At 50.0% G+C, this 20,958-nt stretch overlaps 1 protein-coding gene across 1 annotated transcript; it reads left to right on the top strand.

Annotated features, from left to right (window-relative positions):
- The first annotated feature begins 848 nt into the window (after positions 1–848).
- Positions 849–7,573, top strand: LOC142827041 (macrophage metalloelastase-like). Its single transcript, XM_089773483.1, has 6 exons — positions 849–1,016; positions 2,587–2,808; positions 2,910–3,060; positions 5,038–5,163; positions 5,631–5,792; positions 7,285–7,573. The coding sequence occupies exons 1-6, from the start codon at positions 909–911 to the stop codon at positions 7,305–7,307; spliced, it is 792 nt and encodes a 263-aa protein (XP_089629609.1). The 5' UTR covers positions 849–908; the 3' UTR covers positions 7,308–7,573.
- Positions 7,574–20,958: the final 13,385 nt, after the last annotated feature.

The following is a 20,958-nucleotide window of genomic DNA, read 5'->3' on the forward strand; positions in this document are numbered from 1 at the left end:
GAATGCTTAAATAGAAACTTTCACACGGGCAGGTATTACAAAGCATGTAGTTTTAAGTGATTTCGCTCGCACGGCACTTACACTTATGTAGTCACGTCCTCTGCAGTCAATCAACACATGGGCTATGTCTAGACTGCAAGCCTCTTTCGAAAGAGCCTCTTTCGAAAGAGAGCGTCTAGACTGCACGTTGAACTTTCGAAAAAGCAGCTTGCTTTTTCGAAAGAAAGCATCCAGTGAGTCTGGATGCTCTCTTTCGAAGAAGCCCTATTTACATTGAAGAACGCCTTCTTTCGAAAGAGGAACTTTCGAAAGAAGGCGTTCTTCCTCGTGAAATGAGGTTTACCGCCATCGAAAGAAAAGCCGCGTTCTTTCGATTTAATTTCGAAAGAACGCGGCTTGAGTCTGGACGCAGGGGAAGCTTTTTCGGAAAAAGGCTACTTTTCCCGAAAAAACCCCTGAGTCTGGACACAGCCATGTAGACTAGATATCAAGCCAGAAGTGTGTTGCAATGTGCATTAATGGCACCAAGGTAATGTTGGAAAGCTGAGATTGGTCAGCAAGCAAATGTGTTGACTGAGGTTAAGAAAACTAACATCCCTCTGCCCCTGTGGTTTTTGCACCTGAATCATATGAAAGGGAGATAAAGAAAGTTGGCTGCCTGCTCTGTCAGTGTGACATCAGCTGTGCTGTCATCAAAAAGTTAATGTTTCTTCATTTACATTTTGGAATAAAGACACCTTAAAAGCATTACAGCAAATAACAAAACCACAGAGGAAGCCTAAAAATGACTCATGAAATCGGTTACCACACACACACCAGTCCAGGCCTATATAAGCTTTATAGCTGTGACCATCAGACACAGAAGACCTCAGATTTTCCTTTTTCAGCAGTGACCATCTGATAACACCATGAAATACATCCTTCTCTGCATTGCACCGTTCTTGCCTGGAATTCTTGGTCTTCCAGGTTCGCTTAAGCCAGAGCCATGGAGCTCCAACAACCAGAATTGTATAGAGGTATGTCATGAATGGGCTATCTGTCAGGCTGTTCACCTAACCCGCAAATATACTGCTTTTCCATTGTAAGTCTACATCTTAATTATTATATTTCTTTCCAGAGAGCAGGTGACATTGTATTTTATTTCAGTGGTATGTAGTTGTTACAAGTCAGTTGACAAAAAATAGAAGGTATAAAGTAAAATTTTGAAAGCCCCCTATGTGAAATTGCAAAAGTGAATTAGGACCAGGTATTAAAGATATAAAATTACCCAAAGATGAGAGAGAGAGAGAGAGAGAGCGAGAGAGAGAGAGATCATGGCTATTTTTAGTAAAAGTCAGGAAAAGCTTCCATCAATTTTTCTTTTTTGCCCATGTCCTCTCTGTGACTTTTACAAAAATGTCCATGACAAAATCTTATCCTTAATATTATTTATAAATGACAGGGTGGTATGATTCTCATGACCACTAAGGATCTTTTATAATACCAGATGGGTAATGTAAAGGGACATTACAATGAATGTAAATTTACACCCATTTTAAGATCCCTTTACACTACCAAAATGGTGTACAAAAGGCACTGGTGTAAATGAGAAGTAGGAGCCTAAGTTCTTAGGCCTGAAAAGGTCCAGGCATAAGCAATTACTCAAATCCAGAACTAACTAACCTTTGCACAATACTCTTTTGTGTATTTCATAAAAGACAGAATAGAGCACTGCAGCATTTTGATATGAAGTAAGATTAAGTACAGAGTTCTCAAAGGAGAAAGGTAGTGACAATTTTAACACAAATCCACATTGTTATTTTAGAATCATAGAACACTAGAACTGGAAGGGACCCCGAGAGGTCATTGAGTCCAGTCCCCTGCCCTCACGGCAGGGCCCAGTACCATCTAGACCATCCCTGAGAGATGTCTATCTAACCTGCTCTTAAATATCTCCAGAGATGGAGATTCCACAACCTCCCTAGGCAATTTATTCCAGTGTTTAACCACCCTGACAGTTAGGAAGTTTTCCTAATGTCTAACCTAAACTTTCCTTGCTGCAGTTTAAGCCCATTGTGTCTTCTCCTAGGCTACGTCTACACTGGCCCCTTTTCCGAAAGGGGCATGGTAATTTCATAGATCGTAATAGGGAAATCCGCGGGGGATTTAAATCTCCCCCGCGGCATTTAAATAAAAATGTCCGCCGCTTTTTTCCGGCTTTTAGAAAAGCCGGAAAAGAGCGTCTACACTGGCCCCGATCCTCCGGAAAAAGCGCCCTTTTCCAGAGGATCTTATTCCTACTTCGAAGTAGGAATATTTAAATCCCCCGCGGATTTCCCTATTACGATCTCAAAAATTACCATGCCCCTTCCGGAAAAGGGGCCAATGTAGACGAGCCCCTAGTGTTCATTTATATTGGAAAAGTGGTCTCATATCTGTCTGAACTGTTTCCCTTTTATGACAGAGTACTGTGATTTTCTAGGGATCTAGTAATTGAAGTATAGTCAAGGATCTGGATCTTATACTTGCCGACAAATTGATTCTTTAAGGTATAAGAGAACACAACTGGAGATGAACCCTGAATCTAAAGTTTCTTTTTATTTTCAGGATTATCTGCACAGGTTCTTTTCATCTATTAATAAAGTAGGTGGTTGGGACTTAGAAGAGAAAATTAAAGAGATGCAGAAATTTTTCCACCTGACTGTAACAGGAAAATTTAATTCACAAACAGAAGAAATGATGGCACGGCCAAGGTGTGGAGTCCCTGATGTATTAGATTACATCACATTTCCAGGAACTCCAAGATGGAGGAAGAATGTATTGACTTACAGCTTGGTTATATGCCACTTTTGTGCATTTTGTTTTGTTTTAATGCTGTCATATTATTCCATGCCTTAAATGACAATAATTTCTTTTCTTTTGCTGCTGAAAGGATTCTGAACTATACACCTGATCTGCCTCGTTCTATGGTGGTGAAAGCGATCAAAAAGGCATTTCAGGTGTGGAGTGATGTGACTCCACTGAGATTTCAAAACGTTGCCAGGGGAGAAGCGGATATCCTAATTCGTTTTGCACATGGTGGTGAGGCTACTGCTATGGTTTTAAGAATCCATGAATTACTTTTATTTAAAGTTGAAGCTATACTTTAAAAGCTTACATGTTTTCATACCCAAAGGCTGAAGAGAGAACAATTATTTTCATTCTGAGTTCATCCGATCTTTATCATGTCCTGCAGTTTTATATTTGTGTATCAGTTTAACTAATCAACCATCACAAAATCCCTTGGAAGTTCAAACTGTAAAATGAGGAAAATAGTGTCAACGTATATGTGATTGTAAAAGTACTCCTCTGCTAAGATCATTATTCCTATATATGAGCAAACAAGGAGTCTTCACACTTGTGAACGGTTTAAACACCTTGGTCATATGCCTCAAAAACATTTTTTTTGCCTCATTAGAGACAAACACAAATACAACAGAGCTTCTTTCCACTGTAGTCCAACGCAAGGGGGACTATTTTGGATTACAGTTTTATTTTAGGCTTCCAAGAAGTCTGAAAGGGGGAGAATGTGTGTGTATACGCACACATGCACATACTTTAGTTCCTCTCTCACTACAACTACAGGGCACCCCTCTTTCACAAAAGCCTATGCAACTGAAGCACCGATTAGCATATTGTCATGCTTCATTTGCATAATTCATTAGTGGCCATTTTTGCGCAAGAGTCTTTGTGCAAAAAAGAGCCATCTACACAGCTCCTTTTTGCACAAAAACACCCTCTTGCACAAGAGCTATTCTTTCTGAAAAAATTGAGAAGAATGGCTCTTGTGAAAGAGGGTTTTTTTGCCCAAAAAGGAGCTGTGTAGAGGGCTACTTTTTGTGCAAAAGCCTCTTGTGCAAAAATGTCCCCTGATTAATTATGCAAATGAAGCAGGGAAATATGCTAATCTGCACTTTGTTTGCATAGGCTTTTGTGCTAAAGAGATGCAGTGTAGACATACAAGTGTTAGTCCTCCTCTTAAGTGCTGTTTACACTAGATTTTAATTTTGATAAAGCTATGTCCCTCGGTCGGCCGTGTGAAAAATCCTGACCCTTGAGAGTCACCTATACTAGCCAGTGTAGACTAGTGCTAGGTCAAGAGGAGACTTCTCCCATTGACCTAGCTACCCCTTCTTGGGGAGGTGATGTACCTCCACCAAGGAGAGAACTCCTATTACTGTGGGCGCTACTTATGCTGAAGTGCTACAGTGGTGCAGCTGTAGCATTCTGAGTGTAGCCAAACCCTTAAAGATTCATCCCCAAACATCCAATAGTACAATAATGTTGTACTGTCTTCCTGGGTTATGAATTTTTGACAACTGTCCTGCAAATCCTTGAATTCCAGCAAGAAATTGTAGCCCTTCTTATAGGCAGAAGAGGAGAGTCAACCTTTTCCATCCAACCTCCACTCCAGCTGAAGATCCAGACACCTCAGCCACTCTTACGGGAGATTCTAACAGAAGACACATTAAATTAGTTTACCAAATGAGAGGCTCAGTTTTTCAAAGCAGTGGTTCCCTAAAATCATTCACTTGAAGTAGCACAGGTAGTGCAGGTAGCATAATCTATCCTTATTATTGCCCAATGCTGTCAATTCTAGGACCTTGCCTTCAGATGCTTATAACTTTGCAAAATTTAAGCCAGACATTTTCTCACTTGGTTTCAGCCTCAGGCTGAAATTTTGGAAAGTTTCAGAGAAGATGATTCAGCCATTACTGAGAAAATGCCCTCCATAAGACAGAAGTCCATGGGAAAAAATAGTTTGCAATCATGGAATTAAAAACCGGACCATAATGTGCACACACATGGGAGCTGAGTTCATTGAACAGGCAATCTTAAGTGTGACATTTCCTACCTTTTGAATGTTTGACTTTGCAACCTTAATATCATTTTAGTCTCATTTTAATATATTATTATCTACAATGAATAAAAGCAAATTCTAAACTTCAAGATATGTAACTGTGTTTAAAATGAATCATTGTGTTAATTGATGACATATTAATTTCCTTTCCTATGCAGCACACGGCGACCAATCTCCCTTTGATGGAAGGGGGGGAGTACTGGCTCATGCCTTTGCACCAAGCCCAGGGATAGGAGGAGATGCTCATTTTGATGAAGCTGAGAAGTGGTCACAAAATCATATAGGTAAAGTATTTCCTGTGCCCGTCGCAACAAATTCAGCTCCTTCTACACAAAGCCCTGGCATTTTCTTCCTATAACTGTTTGTCCCTCTCTCTTATATATAATGTAACATACTTACCTTTGCCTGCCAGAGCATATATATAAGGTCTGTATTCTGTGGAGCTCAAATCACTTTACAAAAGTGGGAGAGCAATATTATCCTGGTGTTTTTGTAAGTTAGACACAACTTTAAGTGATTGTCAAAAGGTGGGCCATTAACAAAAGGAGAGTCAGGAATAGATTGCAGGTTTCCTGACTTCCCATTCATGGCCTCTGAAAAATTCTTACTAAAACATGGGAGAGCAGATAAACTTAAATTAAACCTATAGGATTTCATCACAATGAAAAGATGTGAATTCTTCTGCTTGTGATTCTCTGTTCCATTGTATGTTAATAATTCTTTTCCTCTTTTTTATATATGAAAAATTTAGGAACAAATTTGTTCCTTGTTGCTGCTCATGAATTTGGCCATTCTTTGGGACTGGGTCATTCAAATGTCCAAGGTGCTCTGACGTACCCTATGTATCGCTACTGGGATCCAAACACCTTCGTCCTTCCAGATGACGACAGACAAGGAATTCAGCGATTATATGGTAATTTCAGTGTCAGATGTTAATTTTGATATAAAAAAATACCAAAAAGGGACAGATTTTGTCATACTTTAAGTACCTTACTCAGACAGCCAAACTGATTTGAATGGTCTACTCTCTGAGCAAGGTACTACTCAGTGAGAGTACCTAAATTTAGATCAAGCCAACATGATATACTTTATCCCTTCCGCCTATTCTTTCTGGAGTCTAAGAGCAAGCTGTCCATATCGCAAAACCACCTAATGGAGTTATAGACCGGGACTGACAAAGGGTCCCCTACACACCAGGGCTACGTCTACACTGGCCCCTTTTCCGGAAGGGGCATGTAAATTTCACTAGTCGTCGTAGGGAAATCCGCGGGGGATTTAAATATCCCCCGCGGCATTTAAATAAAAATGTCCGCCGCTTTTTTCCGGCTTTTAAAAAAGCCGGAAAAGAGCATCTAGACTGGCCCCGATCCTCCGGAAAAAGTGCCCTTTTCCGGAGGGTCTTATTCCTACTTCAAAGTAGGAATAAGAACCTCCGGAAAAGGGCACTTTTTCCGGAGGATCGGGGCCAGTGTAGACGCTCTTTTCCGGCTTTTTTAAAAGCCGGAAAAAAGCAGCGGACATTTTTATTTAAATGCCGCGGGGGATATTTAAATCCCCCGCGGATTTCCCTACGACGACTAGTGAAATTTACATGCCCCTTCCGGAAAAGGGGCCAGTGTAGACGTAGCCCAGTGCTTTGCAGAAATCAATGATGACATGCTGCTAACCTAACTGCCAGTGAGTAGTACCTTGCTCTACCAAAGAGGATATTGAAAGCAGTATGGCTGCTTGCTGAATGTGAGATTGTGCAATGTGGCTGTGTCTAGACTGGCCAGTTTTTCCGCAAAATCAGCTGCTTTTGCGGAGAAACTTGCTAGCTGTCTACACTGGCTGCTTGAATTTCTGCAAGAACACTGACGATCTCATGTAAGATTGTCATTGTTCTTGCGGAAATACTATGCTGCTCCAGTTTGGGCAAAAGCCCTCTTGCACAAATCATTTGCGCAAGAGGGCCAGTGTAGACAGCACAGTACTGTTTTGCGCAAAAAAGCCCTGATGGCTAAAATGGCGATCGGGGCTTTTTTGCGCAAAAGCGCGTCTAGATTGGCACAGATGCTTTTCCGCAAAAAGTGCTTTTGCGGAAAAGCGTCCATGCCAATCTAGATGCTCTTTTCTGAAAATGCTTTTAACAGAAAACTTTTCCATTAAAAGCATTTCCGGAAATCATGCCAGTCTAGACGTAGCCTGTAAGTATGGCAGAATCTGGCCCTCACATCACTGTTCTCGGAGTCAGGACCTACTCATTCTAAGTTACAGTGGCAAAACTGTGCTCTAAAACTATGGCACTTGTGTGTGAACATTTGCTTCCATCAGACACTTCACAAAGGGACAGCAATCATGGTACATATTTCTCTGCATTTTGTCTCAAACAAATACCTTATTGTTTCCGTATTTCTATTCCACAGGCAGAAAAAGAGAAAACTTCTAAAGAACCATGGTGTTTTTAAAGAGAATGAAGAAGTCAGCAAGTGTACTTTTCTTTCACACCAGAAATGTTTCATTTTATTTCTTTAAATGGCAAATGTTTGAAGATCAATTTCTGCTCCTATACATTTAGGCTACGTCTAGACAGCAGTGCTATTTTGGGATATCCAAAGTATCCACAAATAGCTATTTCGCATCTTTAAATGCACCCATTACTTCGAAATATATTCCGGTGTCCCTGTAGCCCTCGTTCCATGAAGGTTAAGGGACTTGCTGGAATAGCGCTTTTTTCTGAAATTTCAAAATAATCTATTTCAAAATTAGATTGAAATAAGATATGCAATTTGCGTAACTCAAATTGCGTAGCTTATTTTGACCTACGGGTGCAGTGGAGATGCACCTTTACTGAGATTTGAAAACCTCTTTAAATGTATTCAGTAGTTTCTATGAAAATAAAAATTCTCCCAGCACTATTCTGCCATCCTACATTCCTGTCTGTCAAACGCTGGTGGTTTGCATTTCACTGGGGGGCTCGGTGACTACTATATGGTCAATGCATGCAGGACAAAAATTGTCAGGTGGGTGCTTGAAGTGCATCTAACATCACGATTTAGGCTCTCTGTTCCCAGCCCATTCCCTTCTCCTCCTTACTGCATATACATACCCAGACTCTGAGTACCCTCCACAAGGCCCAGAGAAAGCATGTAAGGCAGTGAGTGGTTCACAAAGTGTGGTCTGCAACCATCTTGCAGGTAAGCTGCAGGCTCTGGGTTCACACACCCCTATACTGGGGAGCCTACACTGGTGCTCCAGCTCTGCAGCTCCCCTCTTGGGGGAGGATCCTCATGGGCCAGATCTAGCTCATGGGGACAGGAAGCAGCTCCATGCACTGCCACTCCTCCTCCTCTGAGCTGGGGGATTGGCAGTGCAAGAAACTGTTCACCTGAAAGCTTTCCCTGCTGCTTCCATTGGCCAGATTCATGGTGCCTGAGAGCAACAGGAGGTACAGAGCCAGGTAAGTGTCGTCCTCCCCGCCCCACCTTCATATCCAAACTTCACACTCCCATTCCCGTCAGGCACCATTACTTTTTACCCTGCAAGGTAAAGTAAGGGCTGGCAGAGCCTTGAGAAGATTGGATGGGTGGCTCACGGACTGGTGGTGTTATCGAGTTAACATCAAGTCAACTCAGGGATGGTCTAGACAGTATTTGGTCCTGCCATGAGGGCAGGGGACTGGACTCAATGACCTCTCAAGGTCCCTTCCAGTGCTAGTATTCTGTGATTCTATGATTCAAGCCTGAGAAATTCTTCCTCTTGCTGAAGGGGTAACAAGATGAGTCAGAGCCCTAGGCACTCCAAGAAAATGACATACATACCCCTGTAAGCTCCTTTTCCTCCTCCGTGTCTTGGCCAAACCCACATACGGCCAGACCTTCAAATATGTTCAAACCATGTTCATATATGTTATGGACTGTTATAAAGAGAATGTGATCAACTGTTTTCCATGTGGACTTAAAGTAGGAGAAGTAGCAATCAGCTTAATCTGCAGCAAGGGAGATTTAGGTTCAATATTAGGAGAAACTTTCTAAGTAACTATAAAAACAGTTAAGCTACGGAGTAGGCTTCAAAGGGAGGTTCTGGAATCTCCATCACTGGAGGTTTTTAAGAACCAGTTAGACAAAAGTGTGTAGGAATACTTGGTCCTGCCTCAGCACAGGGAGCTGGACTAGGGGGTCTTTCTAGGTCACTTCCACCCTGCTTTTCTATGATTCTCTGTAGAGCTTAACTGGTGATCATCACAGCGAAACTGACCCTCCAGCCTTCACCCAGCTCCCGTCCAACGTGAATTATTAACAAATGAGCTGGTCCCTGATATAGAGAAGTCATAAGACCAGTGAGCCTAGCAGCCCTGTCAGTGATATCTCAGGACAGCCATTCCCTCATAGAACAGTGGGGGAAGCTGGGGGATCCAATCGTTCCTCCCTGATAAAGGTCTGCAAAGCACAAACAGGGACTTAGCTTAAAAAAGCAGAGATGCCTTCCCTCAATCACTATTACAGGCACCTATCCTAAGTCTGTAAGTAAACACATGGGCTACGTCTACATTGGCCCCTTTTCCAGAAGGCGCATGTTAATTTCAGAGGTCGTAATAGGGAAATCCGCGGGGGATTCAAATATCCCCCGCGGCATTTAAATAAAAATGTCCGCCGCTTTTTTCCGGCTTTTAGAAAAGCCGGAAAAGAGCATCTACACTGGCCCCGATCCTCCGGAAAAAGCGCCCTTTTCCGGAGGATCTTATTCCTACTTACTCAAAGTAGCATCTACACAGCCAAACTGCTATTTCGAAATTAATTTGAAATAGCGGAGCACTTATTCCAAATTTGGTAAACCTCATTCCATGAGGAATAAAGCCAAATTCAAAATAGCTATTTCGAAATAAGTGCTGTGTAGACACATGGAAATAGGGGGCCTCCAGCCTTCCCAGGGTGCCCTGGTGGCCACTCCAGCCTCAACCAAGATCACTCCTCTCCTTCCTCCCTCCCCGGAGCCTTTAGGGGTTGACTCTGGCCACAGTGTCTGTGCCAGTTCCAAGCCTGCCAGGCCAGAGCCAGCAGTCACTACCCCTGACCCAATGGCCCCAAAACATGAGCCAGCAAAGACGGGCAGCCAGCCCTCCACCACTCGCCAGGAGCAGTCTGCCAGCTCCCAGGAGCCTGACAGGGGCTGGAGAAGGCGGGCGCCTTCCTGGTCCAGGGTGGAGATCATGGACCTTATTCAGGTTTGGGGGGATTGCCCCCAATGTCCATGATCTCTGCACTAGAGAGAGGAATGCGGCCATCAATGGCAGGATAGCTGCCAGCGTGGCACTAAAGGCCACATGTGAACCCAGGAGCAAGTTTGCATGAAAATCAAGTTGGTCTGGAGAGCCCCCCAACCCTGAGCCTTGACCTTCCCCTCCCCTTTCTTCCCCTTGCTTCCTCCCCCCAAGTTTTCCCCTCTCCTCTCCCCCCCTCTCTTCTCCTCTCTCCCGCCTCCTTTCCCCAGTCTCACCAGAGTTTCATTCTCCCCCCTCTCCTCCGGGGTTTTGTTAAATAAAGATAGTTTGTGTTCATGAAAATACGTGTATTTTATTTGACATCAGGAAGGGGGGTTAGGGAGAGGTAAGTGGAAGGACGTGAGGGAGGAATGAGGCACAAGCCCCCAGTGGGGCAGACCAGAGAGGCTCTGAGGGCTCCTCAGGATGGAAGCTCTCCCGCAGGGCCTCCTGGATACTGACAGCCCCCTGATGGACCTCTCAGATGGCAGCCTGCAGAAGGTTCAGACAGGTCCGCAGCAACGCGTCCACGAAAAGCACCAGAGTGCCCAGGGGCAGCTCTGGCTTCACGTTGCAGAGTGCTGTGATGTCCCGAGTGAAGGCAACCAGAGCACACAGAGACAAAATGGTTTCCTGTCCCTCATGGAGGTAGGCAAGCTGTGACGGCACGTTGGGGGTTCCCCGTCTCCTGCACCCCGAAATGGCTCAAACAGACTGTACCAGCCCGTGGAATTGAGGGTGGTTTATTGCTCCCCCAGCACAGCGCAGCACAGATGTAATCTGGTTACAGGAACTGGGCTAGGATGCCTCAGGCCCCCTTGAGATGGGGGAGACTGGGCCCCTAAACTCCAGCTCCTCTCCCTAGGCTGTCTCATCCATCCTCCCAGACAGCCACCAACCAACCCACCCCCTTCCAGCCCTGCCCCCCAGCCAGGGCCGCATTCACCTTCCTTTGTTCCTCTCCATGGGGGGTGTCTGGCCACTGGTTCCACAAGTTTGGCCTTACCTCTGCCTAGTGAGGTTTTCCCTGCTGGGTCTTGCTCCAGACAGCAGGGGTCACCACAGCCCAGCAAGTACCCCCACTACGTCACAGTTCTCCCCCCTCCGAGAGCGAACTGAGCAGGGTCACTCCACTCGTGACCTAGGGAAGTTCGGGCCCCCCCCACGGGACAGCTCGTCGGCGATGATGTTGGCGCTCCCCTTGACGTGGATCACTTCCATGTCGTAGTCCTGCAGGAGCAGGCTCCACCGCAGCAGCTTGGCGTTCGTCCCTTTCATCTGGTGTAGCCAGGTCAGGGGGCAGTGGTCGGTGAACACCGTGAAACGCCGGCCAAACAGGTACGGCTGCAGCTTTTGCAGAGCCCACACCATGGCCAGGCATTCCCTCTCTACGGTCGCGTAGCTCCGCTCCCGGGGCAGCAGCTTCCTGCTCAGGTACACGATGGGGTGATGTTCCCCTTTCTCGTCCGCCTGCATCAGCACCGCCCCCAGCCCGGTGTCCGAGGCGTCCGTAAACACGATAAAGGGCTTGTCGAAGTCTGGGTTTACCAACACTGGAGCCTTGGCCAGGGCTCCCTTCAGTGCACAGAGAGCCCTCTGGCACTGCTCCGTCCAGACCACCCTGTCGGGCCTCCCCTTCCTGCACAGCTCTGTGATCGGGGCAGCGATGGAGCTGAAGTTGGGCACAAACCTCCGGTAGTACCCCGCCATCCCAATGAAAGCCTGGACCTGCTTCTTGGTCTGGGGCACAGGCCAGTCCCGGATGGCCTCCACTTTGGCCGGCTCTGGCTTCAAGCAGCCGCTCCCCACCTTATGGCCCAGGTAGGACACTTCGGCCATTCCAACCTTGCACTTCCCAGCCTTTACGGTCAGCCCAGCCTCCCTCAGCCGATCCAGTACCTGTCTGACCTGGGCCACGTGGTCCTCCCAGGACTGGCTGAAGACGCAGATGTCATCGATGTACGCTAGGGCACAGTTCTCCATTCCCCGCAGCAGCTGGTCCACCAGGCGCTGGAAGGTGGCCGGCGCCCCTTTGAGGCCAAAGGGTAGGACCAGGAACTCATAGAGCCCCAGTGGCGTGATGAAAGCCGATTTCAGTCTGGCCTCCTGGTCTAGCGGCACCTGCCAGTAGCCCTTGGTTAGGTCCAGGGTGGTGAGATAGCGAGCTCCCCCCAGCTTGTCCAGGAGCTCGTCGGGCCTTGGCATCGGGTAGGCGTCGGACACCGTGATGGCGTTGAGCTTCCGGTAGTCCACGCAGAACCGGATCGACCCGTCCTTCTTGGGAACCAGCACCACGGGAGAGGCCCAGGGGCTGGAGGACGGCTGGATCACCCCCAGGGCCAACATGTCCTGGACCTCTCTCTCCAGGTCCTGGGCTGTTTTCCCTGTGACCCTGAATGGGGAGCAGTGCACCGGGGGGTGAGTGCCCGTCTGCACCCGGTGGACAGCCAGGTTGGTGAGACCCGGCTTGTTGGAGAACAGCTGCTGGTGGGAGCGCAGCACCTCCCGGATCTCGGCCTGCTGGGCCGGGGTGAGCTGGTCCGAGAGGGAAATTGACTCCAGCGAAGAGTCCTCTCCGGTCCCAGGGAACAGGCCCACCAGGGGATCCTCCCCCTGCTCCTCCCAGGGCTTACACACGGCCAGCACCAAGTTCTCCCTGTCCCAGTACGGCTTCATCATGTTAACATGATATACCCGCTGGCCGCGCGTCCGGCCCGTCAGCTCCACCACGTAGTTCACCTCGTTCAGCTGCTTAACCACCTTGAAGGGGCCGTCCCAGGCGGCTTGCAGCTTGTTCTTCCGCACGGGGATCAGGACCATCACCTGGTCCCCGGTAGCGTAGGCGCGGGCCCGTGCATTGCGGTCGTACCAGACCTTCTGCTTCCTCTGGGCCCTGCTCAGGTTCTCTCTGGCCAGGCCCATGAGCTCGGCAAGTCTTTCCCGGAATGTCAGGACGTATTCCACGACCGGCTCACCCTCCGGGGAGACCTTCCCCTCCCACTCGTCTTTCAATAAGTCCAGGGGGCCCCTCACTCGCCTCCCATATAACAGCTCGAACGGCGAGAACCCCGTGGACTCCTGGGGCACTTCCCTGTACGCAAACAGCAGGTGGGGTAGGTACTTGTCCCAGTCCTGCGGGTGTTTGTGCATAAAGGTCCGTAGCATCTGCTTCAGAGTCCCATTGAACCTCTCCACCAACCCGTTGGTCTGGGGGTGATACGCCGAGGCTCAGGTGTGCTGCACCCCACTCTTCTCCCACAAGCACCGGAGCAGGGCCGACATGAAGTTGGATCCCTGGTCCGTGAGAACCTCCTGGGGAAACCCCACCCTGCTGAAAATGGTCAGCAGTGCGTCTGCCACCGTGTCTGCCTCGATGGAGGGCAGGGCCACGGCCTCGGGGTAGCGGGTGGCGAAGTCCACCACCACCAGGATGTATTTCTTCCCTGTCCGGGTCGCTCTGTTGAAGGGCCCCACAATATCCATCGCCACCTTCTGGAAAGGCTCCTCTATGATGGGCAGGGGTCTCAATGCAGCTTTCTTCCTGTCTTGGGCCTTCCCCACTCGTTGGCAGGACCGGCAGTACCGCTGGACAGCTGCAAACATCCCCGGCCAATAGAAGTTTTGGAGCAGCCTCAGCCGTGTGCGCCGGATCCCCTGGTGTCCCGAGAACGGGATGTCATGGGCCAGGTGTAGCAGCTTGCGGCGATACCTTTGGGGAACCACCAGCTGCCGCTGGAGCCCCCACTTGCCTACCGTCCCGGGGGAAAGCCATTCCCGGTACAGAAATCCCCTCTCCCACCGGAACTTCTCCTGGCAATCTCCTCCTAGGGGTTGCGCGGCACCCAGGTCAGCCCGGTCCCTCAGGGCCTGCAAGGCGGGATCCACTCGCACCTCCGCCTGGAATTCAGCGGCTGGGGCTGGGACAGGGCCGTGGTTCCCCCCACTGCCTAGGTCCAACTCTAGGTCTGCTGGGACGGGGCCCTGGGCCCCCTGTTGGGGAACCTCCTCGAGTTCCGGGCCGCAAGCCCCTCGCTTGCTCTGGCTACGGGTGGTGACCAGCGTCCTGTGGGGTCCGTCTGGCCACTCCTCTAGGTCACCCCCCATTAGCACGTCGGTGGGCAAGTGCGGGTGCACCCCCACTTCCTTGGGGCCCTCCTTGGCCTCCCATTTCAGATGCACCCTGGCTACGGGTACCTCAAAGGGGGTGCCGCCTATGCCCCTCAGGGTCAGCTGAGTGTCGGGTAGCATACGGTCTGGGGCCACTATGTCGGGCCGGGCCAGCGTCACCTCCGCCCCCGTGTCCCAGAAACCCGTCACCTTCCTGCCATCCACCTCCAGGGGTACGAGGCAGTCCCTCCGTAGGGGCCGCCCCGCCCCCACCCGGTGCACGGATAAATCTGTCTCCCGAGGGTCAGACCTCCCAGGGGAGGTGCACTGAGCATCCTTCCCCCCTCCCTGAGCGGAGGTTTGCCGGCCAGCCCCTGCCTCTGGGGCAGCCTGCCCTTCCTCCTGCCCCAGCCAGTTAACCCTGGAACGTCCCAGGTCATGGGACCTGTTCTTGCGCCTGGTGCATTGAGCCCTCTTGTGGCCCCGTTGCCCACAGCGATGGCAAGTTAGGTTCTGTGGGCCCATTCGGGTCGGCTCTGCCCGGGCCCTGGCTGGTTTTCTGGGGTATCGATGACTGGTCCTGGTCCCTGGGGCTCGCCTCGGAGGTGTCTCTCTTCGTTGCTCCGCCGAGAACCGGTCTCTGCGCGATTCTCTTTCTCTCCGGGACTCCCGTTCACCCCCGGACCGGCTCTCCATGAACTCATCCGCCAGTCTCCCGGCCTCCTGGGGGTTCTCTGGTCTCCGGTCCTTGAGCCACAGCCTCAGTTTGGGTGGGCACGCTTCATAGAACTGCTCCATCATGACCAGCTTGAGCAGCTCCTCTGCGGTCTGGGCTCCGACTCCAGACACCCACTTGCGGCAGTATTGCGCCAGGCGGGAGGCCAGATCCACATAGGTCTCCCGTGGCCCTTTCTGTACCGCCCGGAACTTCTTCCTGTACATCTCGGGGGTCAGCCCGAACTTGTGCAGCAGGGCCTCCTTGACTCGGTTGTAATCCCCTGGCTGTAGGTCCTCCAGCTGACTGAGCACTCCGGCCGCCTCCTGGTTCAGTGCGGGGATGAGCTCCTGCAGCCAGTCAGCTGGGGGGACCTGTTGCAGCCCACAGGCCCTCTCAAAGGAGCTGAGGAACCCGTCTATGTCGCCCACGTCCTTCAATTGGGCCACCGTGAGCCTCTCCAAGCGCCTGGCATCCCCGGGACTCTGGGGCCCATCCACTCTTGGCGCCGCCGGGGCCCCGCCGGTTCTCCGCTCTGCCATGGCCAGCTCATGCTGTCGCTGCCTCTCTCGATCTTGGCGCTCCTTCTCTCGATCCTGGCGGTCCCTCTCTCGATCTTGGCGCTCCTTCTCTCGGTCCTCTACTTCCAATTCCTTCATCCGCAGCTGGATCTCCAGCCGCCGCAGCTCCGCTGGGCTGGCCCCTGCCCTAGATGGGCTACGGCTTGCAGGCCTCCCGGGAGACGCTGTCTCATCTCTCCGGTGGGTTCCAGCGCTCCTCCCCCTCTCTGAGCCTGACACACTCTCAGGGGGGGTCTGGCTGCTTCCCCTGGGGACAAGATCCTGGCCCCGTGGCTGGTCATTCTCTTCCAGCTGGGTAATCAGCTGGGCCTTGGTTGCTTTCCGCACAGGCAAGCCCCTCTCTCTGCACAGCCCCACCAGCTCTGCCTTCAAGAGTCGGGCGTAGGCCATCTGCCCGCTGGTCCCCTTGGTGCAGACTCACCAGTCTAGTGCTGCAGCGCCCCACGATTCCCAGGAACCGCTTCGCTCTGTCTCCAGCACGCCTGACTCCAGGGCTCTTGCTTCTACTGCGCCTTGTCGATTGCCGCTGGGAGCTTCATCCACGGGGTGCAGTGCATCCCACTTCTGACACCAGTGTGACGGCGCGTTGGGGGTTCCCCGTCTCCTGCACCCCGAAATGGCTCAAACAGACTGTACCAGCCCGTGGAATTGAGGGTGGTTTATTGCTCCCCCAGCACAGCGCAGCACAGATGTAATCTGGTTACAGGAACTGGGCTAGGATGCCTCAGGCCCCCTTGAGATGGGGGAGACTGGGCCCCTAAACTCCAGCTCCTCTCCCTAGGCTGTCTCATCCATCCTCCCAGACAGCCACCAACCAACCCACCCCCTTCCAGCCCTGCCCCCCAGCCAGGGCCGCATTCACCTTCCTTTGTTCCTCTCCATGGGGGGTGTCTGGCCACTGGTTCCACAAGTTTGGCCTTACCTCTGCCTAGTGAGGTTTTCCCTGCTGGGTCTTGCTCCAGACAGCAGGGGTCACCACAGCCCAGCAAGTACCCCCACTACGTCACAGTAGCAAGCAGGGAAACCTGAGAACTGGCTGTCCAGGGGGGTGCCTTTAAGCACAGGCCTCAGACAGCCTCAGGCAGCAGCCACACAAAGTAACTCCTGACCTGATGCCCTGCCAGACCTGGTTCTGTCCGGCCTTAAATGCGATTCACCGTCCACTCAGTGTGGACGCGCTATTTCGAAATAGCAAAACACTATTTCAAAATGCATTTTGTGTGTAGACGCGCTATTTCGAAATAAGATATTTTGAAATAATGCTGTAGTGTAGACATACTCTGAAAGAAGAAATCAGGCCCCTGAGTAATTGAAACAGATACTTCAAAGAGTTTAATTGGAAACATGTGCACAGTAAATACAAACACTATATTATTTACAGGGGAGGGTTATTTACAGGTGACTGTTTGTGAGACACAGCATGGCCAGCACCTGAGAAATAAACTTACCGAGTCATCAGCATTTGTACAATGCCCCTTAATAAATATAATAACATGGGTTGGGATTAAGCTGCTGGATATGGAATGGAAAACAATCTCCAAAACAGGAAACACCACAAGATTAGGGGAACTCCTATTACCTAATATAGGGAATTATCAGAAAGTGTCAATTCAACAGGGGATCTCCACTGATCCCCTTCCCATATTCAGCCATCACAGGAAGATTCTCTCCCCATTGAGAACCACAGACAATGATATCCCAGACCCCCTCAGCCTTTTACCCTCCTTTGCTAACTGTTGTCTGGTGACTCCTCATAGGCCCAGAACCCAGGAGGGCAAGAGTAAAGTGCTGAGAGAGACTAGAAACCTAACTATTCAGGAAACTTTTTCTATGAGGTGGGGGATCATAGCCTCTAAATTTGGAGGACGAATGATATCTGCTGAGTACCTTCTTTGAAGGGCAGAGTGTTCTGAACTCCCAATAACATCAGAGGGAGTTTGAGGACACTCAGCAACTTATGGGACTGGACAATACAAGCACAGTTAAAGGCCCTGGATATCTAAAGGAAATCACCAAAATCCACAGTTAGATGCTTAAATGCCAATTAAAGCCACCCTTAGTGAATTCCCCCGGCATGTGTAATCCCCTAAGTAGTATAAGGGCCCTACCATCAATCAAACGTTAGCCCTGACCCCTGACCCCGGAAGTCCCGCCCCCTGACCGCCAGAATTCCCTTCTCCCCTGTCACCGGAAGTCCGGCCACTGGATGGTAGTACATCCGGGTCAAGAGGGACATCTGACCGGGTGTCATGTGACCCCCGTTAGGCCCGTACCCTGTCACCGGAAGTCCCGCCCTTGGGGGTAATACATCCGGGGTTAAGAGGGGCAGGTGACCGAAAGTAAGGAGTGTCATGTGACCCCTCTAAGGACTCGCCCCGCCTCCCTCAACCAATCAGGAAGGGTTTTTCCCCTGTAGGACCGCCCCACGAACCGCTTTGACCAATCGGGGGGGCAGTTCTGGGATCCGATGACTCGCCCAGCAGTGGGTCGTGTGACCCCTCTAAGAACTTGCCCCACCTCCCTCTACCAATCAGGAGGGGGTTTTTCCCTGTAGGACCGCCCCGCGAACCCCTTTGACCAATCGGGGGGCAGTTTTGGGACCGGATGACCCGCCCAGCAGTGGGTTGTGTGACCCCTCTAAGAACTCGCCCTGCCTCCCTCTACCAATCAGGAGGGGTTTTTTCCCTGTAGGACCACCCCACGAATCACTTTGACCAATCCGGGGAGTGCAGTTCCGGGACCCGTTGACCAGACCGGAGGCGGGTCGTGTGACCCCTCTAAGAGCTTCCCGTGACACCCTTTGCCAATCAGAGCATAGCACTTCCTCGTAAGTTCTAGCACCACACAAAAGAGGCCATCTTGTTCCAAGAGCGCGTGTTTCAGAGAGCGTGCAAACGCTGAGCGGAAACTTGGCTTCTTTCACCAACTTTGTTTTGGTGCCAAGAAGAAAGCGCTACATCAGCGACAGTTCCGAGGAGGAAGGAGAAGTTGAAGGGAGCCCTTTGGCCCAGCCGCTGATGGATACACCAATATCTGACTCATAGACTCATAGACTCATAGACTTTAAGGTCAGAAGGGACCATTATGATCATCTAGTCTGACCCCCTGCACCGTGCAGGCCACAGAATCTCGCCCACCCCTCTTAGAATAATCCTCTCACCTATGTCTCAGATATTGAAGCCTTCCAATACTTTGAAGGCCCCAACATGCAGAGAGTCCTTCAGCTGTGATCTGTGCCCAATGCTACAGAGGAAGGCGAAAAACCTCCAGGGCCTCTGCCAATCTACCCTGGAGGAAAATTCCTTCCTGACCCCAAATATGGCGATCAGCTAAACCCTGAGCATGTGGGCAAGACTCACCAGCCAGACACCCAGAAAGTTCCCTATAGCAACTCCTATCATCCCTCCATTGACCTATTTCCAACTGGAAATGAATGGTCAATTAGTTACCAAGATCATGTTATTTCATCCAACCATCCCCTTATCATAGAATCAGAACTGGAAGAGACCTCAGAAGGTCGTCAAGTCCAGCCCTCCGCTCTAGGCAGGACCAATCCCATCTAAATCAACCCGGCCAGGGCTTTGTCAAGCCGAGACTTAAACACCTCTAGGGATGGAGACTCCACTACTTCCCTAGGTAACCCATTCCAATGCTTCACTACCCTCCTAGTAAAATAGTTTTTCCTAATATCCAATCTGGACCTCTCCCACCACAACTTGAGACCGTTGCTCCTTGTTCTGCCATCTGTCACTACTGAGAACAGCCTCTCTCCATCCTCTTTGGAACCTCCCTTCAGGAAGTTGAAGGCTGCTATCAAGTCCCCCCTCACTCTTCGCTTCTGCAGACTAAACAGACCCAAGTCCCTCAGCCTCTCCTCGTAGGTCATATGCTCCAGACCCCTAATCATTTTGGTTGCCCTCCGCTGGACCCTCTCCAATGTGTCCGCATCCTTTTTGTAGTGGGGGGCCCAGAACTGGACACAGTACTCCAGATGTGGCCTCACCAAAGCCGAATAAAGGGGAATAATGACATCTCTGGATCTGCTGGCAATGCTCCTCTTAATGCATCCTAATATGCCATTAGCCTTCTTGGCTACAAGGGCACACTGTTGACTCATATCTAGCTTCTCATCCACTGTAACCCCCAGGTCCTTTTCTGCAGAACTACTACTTAACTGGTTGGTCCCCAGCCTGTAACTATGCTTGGGATTCTTCCGTCCCAAGTGCAGGACTCTACACTTGTCTTTCTTGAATCTCATGAGATTTCTAGTGGCCCAATCCTCCAATTTGTCCAAGTCACTCTGGACCCTATCTCTGCCCTTAAGCGTATCTACCTCTCCCCCTAGCTTAGTGTCATCTGCAAACTTGCTGAGGGTGCAATCTATCCCCTCATCCAGGTCATTAATAAAGATATTGAACAAAACCGGTCCTAGAACCGAACCTTGGGGCACTCCACTAGAAACCGACCTCCATCCTGACATCGAACCGTTGATCACTACCCGCTGGGCCCGGCCTTCTAGCCATCTTTCTATCCATCTTACCGTCCATTTATCCAATCCGCATTCCCTTAACTTGCTGGCAAGAATATTGTGGGAGACCGTATCAAAAGCCTTGCTAAAGTCAAGGTATATAACATCCACTGACTTTCCCATGTCCACTGAGCCAGTTACCTCATCATAGAAGCTAATCAGATTGGTCAAGCACGACTTGCCCTTTGTGAATCCATGCTGACTATTCCTGATCACTTTCCTCTCATTCAAGTGTCTCAAAATGGATTCCTTTATGATCCCTTCCATGATTTTTCCAGGAACCGAGGTAAGACTGACCGGCCTATAGTTCCCTGGATCGTCCTTCTTCCCTTTTTTGAAGATGGGCACTACATTTGCCTTTTTCCAATCATCCGGGATTTCGCCCGATCTCCACGACTTTTCAAAGATAATGGCCAAAGGCTCCTCAATGACATTTGCCAACTCCTTCAGTACCCTTGGGTGCATTAAGTCTGGACCCATGGATTTGTGTACGTTTAGTTTTTCTAAATAGTTCCTAACCTGTTCTTTACCCACCAAGGGCTGTCCATCTTCTTCCCATCTTGCGTCGCTTAGCACAGAAGTCCAGGAGCCGACCTTGTCCGTGAATACAGAGGCAAAGAAAGCATTGAGTACTTCAGCTTTCCCCACATCCTCTGTCACTAGGTTACCTCCTTCATCCATTAGGGACTGCACACCCTCTCTGATCACCTTCTTCTTGTTGACATGCCTGTAGAAACCTTTCTTGTTATCCTTCACATCCTTAGCCAGTCGCAACTCCATTTGCGCTTTCGCCTTCCTGATAACCCCCCGGCATTCTCGAACTATACATTTAAGCTCCTCCCTAGTCATTTGTCCAAGTTTCCACTTTCTGTAAGCTTCCTTTTTGTGCTTAAGTACACCAAGGATTTC

Source organism: Pelodiscus sinensis, chromosome 26, assembly GCF_052426305.1.
Source record: "Pelodiscus sinensis isolate ZL-2025 chromosome 26, ASM5242630v1, whole genome shotgun sequence".
Lineage (NCBI taxonomy): Eukaryota > Metazoa > Chordata > Testudines > Trionychidae > Pelodiscus > Pelodiscus sinensis.

What these genes read in the sequence shown, in the direction of transcription:
- LOC142827041 (XM_089773483.1), top strand. Translation starts at nt 909, where the DNA reads ATGAAATACATCCTTCTCTGCATTGCACCGTTCTTGCCTGGAATTCTT. An exon ending in AATTCGTTTTGCACATGGTG is followed by an intron (nt 3,061 to 5,037) that starts GTGAGGCTACTG and finishes TTTCCTATGCAG; the next exon opens with CACACGGCGACCAATCTCCC. An exon ending in GTGGTCACAAAATCATATAG is followed by an intron (nt 5,164 to 5,630) that starts GTAAAGTATTTC and finishes TGAAAAATTTAG; the next exon opens with GAACAAATTTGTTCCTTGTT.